Source organism: Sturnira hondurensis, unplaced genomic scaffold, assembly GCF_014824575.4.
Source record: "Sturnira hondurensis isolate 20B ecotype Veracruz unplaced genomic scaffold, ASM1482457v3 Scaffold0006413, whole genome shotgun sequence".
Classification (NCBI taxonomy): domain Eukaryota; kingdom Metazoa; phylum Chordata; class Mammalia; order Chiroptera; family Phyllostomidae; genus Sturnira; species Sturnira hondurensis.
In genome coordinates, this window is record NW_028079044.1 from 42,745,350 (window position 1) to 42,755,384 (window position 10,035).

The 10,035-nt window shown below is 53.2% G+C and overlaps 1 protein-coding gene and 1 pseudogene across 1 annotated transcript; both read right to left on the minus strand.

Annotated features, from left to right (window-relative positions):
• Positions 1-262: 262 nt before the first annotated feature.
• LOC118988641 (mediator of RNA polymerase II transcription subunit 25-like) lies at positions 263-4,362 on the minus strand. Its single transcript, XM_037048471.1, has 2 exons — positions 2,075-4,362; positions 263-1,988 (listed from the first exon to the last, which is right to left on the minus strand). Exon 1 carries the CDS (start codon positions 2,967-2,969, stop codon positions 2,136-2,138), a length of 834 nt encoding a protein of 277 aa, XP_036904366.1. The 5' UTR covers positions 2,970-4,362; the 3' UTR covers positions 263-1,988; positions 2,075-2,135.
• A 1,460-nt stretch (positions 4,363-5,822) lies between these two features.
• LOC118988783 (mediator of RNA polymerase II transcription subunit 25-like) lies at positions 5,823-7,275 on the minus strand (annotated as a pseudogene).
• Positions 7,276-10,035: the final 2,760 nt, after the last annotated feature.

Sequence of the window (10,035 nt, forward strand, 5' to 3'; positions counted from 1 at the left end):
TGAAATTGTCAGAACTGGAAATTAGAAACAGCTCAGGTCCATAAACAGGGAACTGGCCACAAAGAACACCTTCCCGGTTCTACACGAGTGGCCTCTCTAAACCTGATACCAATAAATGAGAAAAGGTGTGTGTGTGGGGGGGGGGTGCATATTCACATTTGCTAACATTTGCATGCAATCTCTGAAAGGATGCACAAGAACCAAAGGTCAACAACTAACGTGTGGTGGGGGAGTGGGAACAGCACACTTTGGACACAGAGGATGAAGACTTTTAAAATAAACTTTATTACTTTAACAGACTAACAGAAATTGCAAAGATAAGAGTTCCCATAAAGCCCACCCACAGGCTCCCTTACCAACATCTTATGTGAGTGTGGTACCTTTGCTACAATGAACCAGCTTGACAGGTGACTGACTAAAGTCCATTCCAATTCAGATTTTCCTTACTTCCCCCAAATGCCCTTTGTGTGCTCCAGGACCCACATCCCATGTAGTGGCCCCAACTCCTAGGGCTCCCTCTGCTGTGACACTTTCCAAGACTTTCCTTGTTTGGATGACCTTGATAGTTCTTAAGGACACATCAGGTATTTTATAGAATGTTGCTCAACTTGGGAATTTGATATTTTTCTGGGATGAAGACTTTTCACTATATACATTTAAGCAGCCAAAAAAAAATAGCTGAATTGTTTATCTATTTCCTACTCAAAAATTTAAGTAATTTAAAAACTATACTGCAGGAACTAGGGGGAAAAAAGGAGAGGAAAGAGGGAGGAGGGTAAGGGAAAGGAAGAAATTAAAGAGGGAGGAGCGGGAGCAGGACGGGTTCAGTGAGGGGCAGCCCAGCCTGGGCTCCCACTCTGGCCAGTGACATCCAGCTTCCAGTCCTGGCCTTGCCTGGCAGCCGAGAGACCCAGTGTGGAGGGGTCTCAGCCACCCCCCCAGCGGCTTTGGTTTGTCCCTGCACTGGAAGCAGAGAAAACAGAGGCAGAGTCCTTTTGGTACTAGGGAATCCTTAGACCCCAAGTCCTGGGACACATGCCAGAGAGAAAAGGGGGGTGACCACTTGGTTGCAGTCCAGACACTGCATCACCACCACTGCCTGCGGGGTACCCAGCTGGGTCCCCACGTAGGGGTGACCACCGTCAGCCCCCAGCCCATCTGTGGAAGGTAAACCACATGAGCTGAGAGGTGGTGCACATATTCTGCTAATACTTGTGCCACCAGTGGTCAGACTTTTCTGATCACGTCGGTATGATGAAACACACGTGTGCTTCTTCACTGCTCTGCAGAGTCTGGGCTGGTGCCCTCAATTGAGTCCAGAGTAACAGGAGGTCAGTGCTACATGGCCACCAGGTGGGCAGGCTCGGGGGCTCCTGCAGGCCATGGTCCAGCCTCTACACCTGGCCAATAGTGAATGACTGGTGGCCCAAGACCAGTGTGGGTAGGGGAGACCCCTCAGAACAAGCACTTTCCACCCCAGGTCTTTGCAAGGGTTTTTCTTATTACCTGACAGTGCTTTTCCACCATCAGGATCCTTTTTCAAGTGCTTTATAAATTTTGCTTTTAAATTTTACACACAGTAAATTTTACCTTCTTTGCTATACAGTTCTGTGAGTTTTGACAAATAGAGTACAACCACCCAGCTATGGCCTGCTCCTGCACCGGCTGCCCACCCAGGCCTGGCCTGCACAGCTTCCCAACAGGCTCTACTGCAAGGTCAGGTGCTGCTGAGCTTGGGAGTTGGGAACCCACTCACCCTGACTCCCTCCAAATGGAGCAGGCCCAGGTGCGGTGGGGGCAGCAATGCAGAAACCCCTGCTGGCGGCCGATGAGGAAGGGAGGCCTGTGGGGGCGGGGCACTCTGATCTGGGGCAGCAGTGGGGTGAAGAGGAGGCTCCGCAGTTAGTTGGTTCTGGGGCCCAAGGACAGGTCCAGGAGGGGGCGTTTGTGGAACCACTCCAGGAGGGTCTTAGGCAGTGCCTGAGCAAGACCCTGGGGCTGGGGCTGCCCTTTTAGCCTCAGGGGCCCCCAAAGTGCCCTGAGGCTCAGGCTGCTTCAGGCAGAGCTGGAGCAGATTCTGCGAGGTCCTGGCCTGGTCCCGCCAGAATGGGCCCCAGCGCAGGGCGGGGTGCCTTCTACGCCCCCATCCCACTCTGCTGCTCCAGCTTCTGCTGCTGAACCTGCTTGTAGTTGATGATGGCCTGACGAAGACCGGTGACAAAGGCCTTCTGGTCGTTGGGGATGACACCCACGAAGATCCTCTTCTTGGAGGAGTACTGGAGCATAAGCACTCGCACTTCACAGGGGGACGTGCGGGGAAAGTGCACACAGCCCACGAAACCGTTGCGCAAGACGCGGTAGAGGTCTCGGTGGCACTCCAGGTCCTTCTCAGTGAAATGGAACTGGACCATCCTTGAGTTGCGGAACACAGGGCCCAGTGTAGCCAGCAGTTGCTGGGGAAACAGATGCATGTATAGCTTCTGGGGCCACAGCTCTGTTTTCAAGTTCTCGCTGTGCTTCACGAAGACCTGACAAGGCAATGACCGCATCACCCTGGTGCTGGGGTCCACGTAGCCGGGTTTGGGCTTCTTGTGCCACTCAAGGACCCCATTCCAGACCATGAGCTTGTTCGAGGCCAACTGCTGCCCACCGACAGCCACGGCCCCTAGTTGACCTGGGGAAGGGCCACTCACCCCTTCTTGAGCCATTGTGTCTTCTGAGGGCAGAGCCCCAGGCTGCACAGTGGGCGCCAGGCCCTGACCAGGGGCCACTGTGTTCTGAGTCTTTTTCATTGCTTCCATGTCCTTTTTTATGCTGTTAAAGTTCTCTCTGAGTTCATCTACTCTCCCCCTCAGTTCATTGAGCATACTTATAACCAGTGTTTTGAACTCTGCATCTAGTAAATTTCTTGTTTCCATTTTGTTGAGTTCTTTTTCCAGAGCTTTGTTCTCTTCTTTCCTTTCGCTCATGTTTCTTTGTTTCCTCAAGTTGGCAGCCACCCTGTGTTTGGTTCAAAGTATCAGGTAGAGCTGCTTCGACTCCTGGGCTTGGGAGAGTGGCCTAAGGCACTAAGTGTCCTCCAGGCTCCAGCGGCTGAGCCTCCCCAGTCACCCAAGTTGGGCACTCCAGGTGCACACCCTCCTGTTGCAGCTGAGCCTTGATTGCTGTTGGCACGTGAAAGGGAGGGGTTTACGCCCAGGCCAATTGGCTGCAAGGACTGCCTGCCACCACCAAATAAGACCAGCTGTGCAGAGGCCCCACTGACAGAGTAGGACTCACTTCAGCAGGGCTCTGGTGCCCACTGAGTTCACCCCTTGAACGTGTCCCCTGTGGAGGAGGTTACAGTGTGCTTTGACTTGATTTGAAGCTGTCCACCGGGTGCACTGGCCCTGGGGCCTCCTGGGAGGTACAGGCCAAAGTCAGCGGCTCCCTGTGTTCTTCCCAAGTGCACTGGGCTAGAGCTGCAAAGCAATCTGCAGATGCCTGGTATTTGGGCTGGGCTGGGAGGTATCCAGGAGAGGCCAAGCGGCAAACCACAGCTGGCTACAGCTAGTGCTGGGCCTGGGGCCACTTAGCAAGAGGAACAAGGCACGCTGAGGCCTGATGCTGCTCCTTTGAGAGATTTTAGCAAAGTCTGTAGTGAAGAGAGACCATTCTTATATGGCAAAGCCACTGCAACCAGTTTGGGTAGGCCCGAAATTGGGTGGGGCGGAGAATCAGATATGGCGCCCGCCAGCCAGCTCTGTGGAGGAAGGGCTCATCAAAGAACAATGGCGTCCGCCAGCACTTTTGTCTGAGAGAGAGCTTCTCGGCCCCAGCTCTCGTCCTGACGGCAGATAATTCAGTTCCTTCTCACTTGTCCCTGGCGCCCTTCGAGCTGCTCTCCCGGCGCTGGAACTCAGAGCAAGTGAGTCCGATCAAGTCCCGCGCCGGCCCTTTAAGAGGCACGGCCCACGATTCCGGCAGCGTTTCAGTCCCCCTCGGCCTGCAAGTCCCGCCGGTTTTCGCAGCCGGAAGTTATGGGGACTTCTCCTCCAGGCACTGGAACTCGGGGCTGCGACCCCTCACTCCTCTGGGGGGACCTCTGCAGCCCAGCTATCCTCCCCGATTCTGACCCACCACACGTGGGCGTGGGACCAGCGGCTCCTCGTCTCTGCCCCACCTACCAGTCTCGATGTGGACTCTTCTTTAAACCTCTAGTAGCAGGATTTCCACTCCGCTAGATTTCGGGCGGCTCTGCAGCGCCGTTATTCTGCAGCTTCAGGGCAATTCTGTAAGGTGGCGGGAGCCAGGCTGCTGTTTTATGTCCGAGATGCCTGCCTTCCTCGGCGGGGTCGAAGGCCCCCTCCTCCCGCAGCCTGATAGGTGTTCCCCTCCGCGATTGCCCCTCCCCTCCTGCTCCGGGGAGGGGGGCGGATGAAGGCACTCCCTCTTCCGGGCTCGTGTATTCCCGGAGCCACCTGAAGGGGTCAGTATGACGATGGCCCTTCACATGCACCCGCTTAACGGAATGACAGGGAGATGCTCCCCGAGTTCCAACCGATGGTAACGGGAGGCAGGATTCCATTCCACCGCGCTCGCCCCTCATCCCCGGCAGCACGTCCCAAAAGTGTTTCCTCGCTTTGACACCCCTTGAAATAATTTTGAAAAATATCTACGCACTTCCTTGCATCATGTTCTGTTGATATCTCAACTTTCTCATAAATTTAAACAGTTACAAAGGATGTGATTTCTGATATATTGTATATGCTAATTAAGAAAATAAATAAAACTGCTTATATGATTTTTAACATGCATCCAATGAAATGGAAATATCCCATGGATTCCATACAAGCCATAACCTATTTTAAATGTACGTGAGTTAGCTCCTCTCGATCACTTAAGATTGTATTAATTTCCCCAAACTCATTTCTAGTCTATTTCCCCCGAAAGGATTTTATTCTCATAAACTTAGATTCATCATGGCCACGGCTATTCCCTGAAGTCGTGCCAGAACTCCAAGTTAGTAACTAGAAGTAACTAGAAGCAGCTGGTGTCCATAAGCAGGGAACTGGCCCCAAGAATGTTGTTTTTCCAGGTATAAACAAGAACAGTGGACTCTCTAAGCCTGATACCAACGAGCAAGGAAAGCAGAGCAGAGATGGTTGGGGAGGGTGCCCCCATTTCTGTAAAAGGGGGTCAGGGCAGGTATTCACATTTGCTAGTGTTTGCACACTGAACCCCTGAAAGGATACACGGGAACCTAAGGTTGACAAGTCAACGATAAATATGTGTGGGGGAATAGGAACCTCACACTTGAACCCAGAAGGATGAAGACTTTCAAAAATAAACTTGATTAACAATTATAGATTTACAGAGAAATTGCAGATAGAGTTCCCATCAAGCCCGCCCCCCAGCTTTCCTTATTACTATCATCTTACGTGAGTGTGGTACTTTTGTTACAACTAATGAACCAGCTCTGACTGGTCACTGATGGAAATCCATCCTGATTCAGATTTTATTTCCCCCAAATGCCCTTTGTGTGCTCCAGGATCCACGTCACATGTACTGGTCACTTCTCCCTGGGCTCCCTCCACTGCGACACTTTCTAAGGCTTTCCTTGTTTGGATGACCTTGATAGTTTTTAAGGACACATCAGGTATTTTATAGAATGTTGCTCAATTTGGGAATTTGATATTTTTCTGGGATGAAGACTATACACTGCTCAATTTGAATAGTTGGAAAAATAGCTGAATTACGTTCATCTATTTCCTACTCCAAAACTTAAGTAATTTAAAAGAGTGGAAGGAACTAGGAAGAAGAAAAGGGAGAGGAAAGAGGCAGGAGGGGAAGGAAAGAGAGAGGGAGGAGAAGCTTTGGTGTGGGGTAGCCCTGCCTGGGGCTCCCACTCTGGCCAGTGATCCAGCTCCCAGTGCTGGCCTTGCCTGGCAGCCCAAGGGACCCGCGTGGAGGGGTCTCCATCATCCACTAGCCAGCTCTGGTTTGTCCCTGGGCTGGATGTGGGGAGAACAGAGACTGGAGAGTCCTTTTGACACTGGGGTTCCTTGGACTGGAAGCCCTGGGAAAGGTGCCAGGGAGGCGGAGGAGGAGAGGGTGGCCTGCTCCATTTGGATGGAGTCAGGGTGAGTAGGTTCCAGACCACAAGCTCAGTAGCATCTGACCTTGCAGTGGAGCCTGAGGGGGGAAGCTGTGCAGGCCAGGTCTGGGTGGACGGCAGGTGCAGAACCGGGGCAAGGAGCAGAGCGCCAGGCCCTGGTGCGGTGGTGGCAGCCATGCAGGGGCCTCTGGTGCCTGGGGGTGGGAGAGGGAGGCCTGAGGGAAGGGCACCCTGGTTTGGGGCAGCAGTGAGTTGAAAAGGAGGCTCTGCACTTGGGTTTGGCCCCAGGGTTCTGGGACTAAAGGATAGGTCCAGGAGTGGGCGTGCTGGAAGCTGCTCCAGGAGGGCCTTGGGCAGTGCCTGTGGGGGTTGAGGGCTGGGCAGCAACCTGGGGCTGTGGCTGCTCTGAAGCTGCAGAGGTTCCCACAGTGCCCTGAGGCCCAGGCTGCTGCAGACACAGCTGCAGCAGATTCTGTGAGGGCCTGACCCGGTCCTCCTGAATGCACCCCAGCCCATCGGGTGCCTGCCCTGCCTGTGTCGGGCGCTGCTGCTCCAGCTTCTGCTGCTGAACCTGCTTGTGGTTCAGGAGGCCTGCGGCCTGCCAGAAGCTGCTCTGGCGAAAGGGGATGAGGCCCACGATGATCTTGTACAGGTACAGGAGCACATGCGGGGGGGCATGTGGGGGAAGTACATGACACCGACGAGGCCCTGGCCAATGAGGTGGTGGAAGTGTTTGAGCATCTCTGGGCCCCTGTGGGTGAACTGGAACTGGACCTTCCTTGAGTTCCAGAGCACAGGGCTCAGTGTGGGCAGCAGCTGCTTGGGGATGAGATTCATGATCAGCCCCCGGGGCCGCTGCTGTTTTCCTGTTTTCTCCATGTTCCATGTAGACCCGGCAAGGCAGTCAATGGGCCCTGGTGCTGAGGTGCACAGAGGTGGGTTTGAACTTCCTCTGCAAAGTGTAGACCCGCAACACCAGGACCCCACTCCAGCAAGGAGTTTGTTGGAGACTGACTGCTGCCCACCGAGGGCCAAGGCCCCTATCTGGGCTGGGGAAGGGCCACTCACCCGACTTGGGCCACCTTGCCTGCCATGGGTGGAGCCCCATGCTTTGTAGTGGGCACCAGGCCCTGACAAGGGGTCAGTGTGGTCGGGGTCTTTTTTATGGTTTCCAAGTCCTTTTCTATGCTGTTGAAGTTCTAAGCCCAGCTCCTAAGGTCATTGAGCATACTTATAACCAGTGTTTTGAACTCCGCATCTAGTAAATTTCTTGTTTCCATTTTGTTGAGTTCTTTTTCCAGAGCTTTGTTCTCTTCTTTCCTTTCGCTCATGTTTCTTTGTTTCCTCAAGTTGGCAGCCACCCTGTGTTTGGTTCAAAGTATCAGGTAGAGCTGCTTCGACTCCTGGGCTTGGGAGAGTGGCCTAAGGCACTAAGTGTCCTCCAGGCTCCAGCGGCTGAGCCTCCCCAGTCACCCAAGTTGGGCACTCCAGGTGCACACCCTCCTGTTGCAGCTGAGCCTTGATTGCCGGTGAAAGGGAGGGGTTTACGCCCAGGCCAATTGGCTGCAAGGACTGCCTGCCACCACCAAATAAGACCAGCTGTGCAGAGGCCCCACTGACAGAGTAGGACTCACTTCAGCAGGGCTCTGGTGCCCACTGAGTTCACCCCTTGAACGTGTCCCCTGTGGAGGAGGTTACGGTGTGCTTTGACTTGATTTGAAGCTGTCCACCGGGTGCACTGGCCCTGGGGCCTCCTGGGAGGTACAGGCCAAAGTCAGCCGCTCCCTGTGTTCTTCCCAAGTGCACTGGGCTAGAGCTGCAAAGCAATCTGCAGATGCCTGGTATTTGGGCTGGGCTGGGAGGTACCCAGGAGAGGCCAAGCTGCAAACCACAGCTGGCTACAGCTAGTGCTGGGCCTGGGGCCACTTAGCAAGAAGAACAAGGCACACTGAGGCCCGATGCTGCTGCTTTGAGAGATTTTAGCAAAGTCTGAAGTGTATTCCAAGACAGGCCACTCTTATGGAAAAGCCACTGGGAACAGCTTCAGTAGACCTGACTGAGTGGGGCAGAGACTCAGGTATGGCAACAACCTGGTGGCTTTTTGAAGGAAGCACTCATCAGAGGAACAATGTCCTCTGCCAGGTCCCGATGCCAGACAATTCAGTTCCTCCCCATATGTCCTGGTGCCCTTGGAGCTGCTGGACCTCTGAGCACTTGAGTCCGATTAAGTCTGAGTGTCGGCCTTTGAAGAGCAACTGCTTGTGACTCCAGGAGTCCTGTCTCCCTCAGCCTCAAGTCCCTCCAGTTTTTACAGCTGGAAGTTACAGGGACTTCCCTTCCCAACACTGGAACCTTGAGTTGTGGGCCTGGTGTGGGGCTGGGACCCCTTGCTCCTTTGGTGGACCTCAGCAGCCAAGATATCCCTTGCAATTTTTATCTGTCACTTGTGGGTGTGGGACCCTCCAGTTCCTCGTCTCCTCCCCACCTACCAGTCTCAACATGGCTTCTTCTTTAAATCTCTGAGTGGATTTCCATTCAGCTAGTCCTCAGGCAGTTCTGAAAGATGGTGGTTCTGTAGCTTCAGTGTAATTTTGATAGGGCTGAGGGAGCTGGGCTTCCGTTTTGGGACAAGGATCGCTTCTTTGCCTTCCTCAGCCAGGTCAATGGTCCCCTTCTCTGCCAAACCTAACAGCTATTTCTTCCCTCAATTTCTCCCCCACTCCTTACCTGGGGGAAGTAGGCACTTTTTCCTCTGGGCTCATTTACTCAAAAAAAAAACAAAAACAAAAACCACCCAAATCATCACCGTAGGATCATGCTGGCCATGGCTCTTCCACCACTGGTGATAGGAGGCTGGCCAGAGGGTCCCCGGCTAGAAGGAATGTGTTGTTTTGGAAATAGATTGGACACGCCCTCCTTATCCCCTTTTTGGAACAGATTGTACACTCCCTCCTTATCCCCCTTTCAGTCCTGTTACTGCTTCTTGAACTTTTCTTCAGGAACACACTGAGATAACATAGTTTAGAGTCAGGTGGAGGATTTGTGACTCCTTTATCTGAGCCTCAGAGGCGTGGCCCTGCTTCCCCTTCTGGCCCCCATCAGCGCTCCCTGTAATGTGAGTAACAAAGCCCGTGCCTGCCCCATCTAGTCCTCCCTGTGGTTTTTTCAGCTTATCAGAACAAGCAGTCAAGATCTCAGGGCTCGACCTCCTGCGTAGCAGTCACTATGATGATGACCCTTCATCTACAGATGCCAAACTCAAAGTGACCTGCCTGAGTTCAAGCTTCTGGTAGCAGCAGACAGGATTCCATCCTGAGTCAGACAGCTGTGCTGGCCTCTCATCCCCAGTGGCACGACCCAAGAGCGTTTCCCCACTTTACACCCCTTAAGATCATTTTGAAAAATTTTTACGCACTTCCTTGCACGATGCTCAGTTGGTAACTCAACTTTCTCATTATAAACTAGTTACAAAGGATGCAGTTTCCAATATATTACATATGATGATTTTTTAAAACTGCATATATGATTTTTAACATGCATCCAATGAAATCAAAACGTCCCGTGGATTTCGTAGGTTTTCATAGGATCCCAAAAAACCAACCCTTCCAACACCTTGACTGCAGACACCCAGCCTCCAGAATGGCAAGGGAATGAATGTCTGTTGCCTAAGTCCCCCAGTCACTGGTACTTCGTTACGGCAGCCAGAGCCGCTCCAGGTCTCCTGACTCCAGAACATCTCTCTCCAGGAGCAAATACTGAAGTGGACATTCCTGTAGTGCACGTGACTGATGGCGGAAGTCTGGGGAGCCTGTGGGAAAGCAGGGTGTGTGGTGTTGTGTCCTGACTCTGGCCCATGTGCTGTGGCCCCCCCGAGCTGCTCAAGGGGAATTGCCCAGGTGCCTGAGGGTGAAGCCCAGGAGCTTCGGGAAATATCTCCG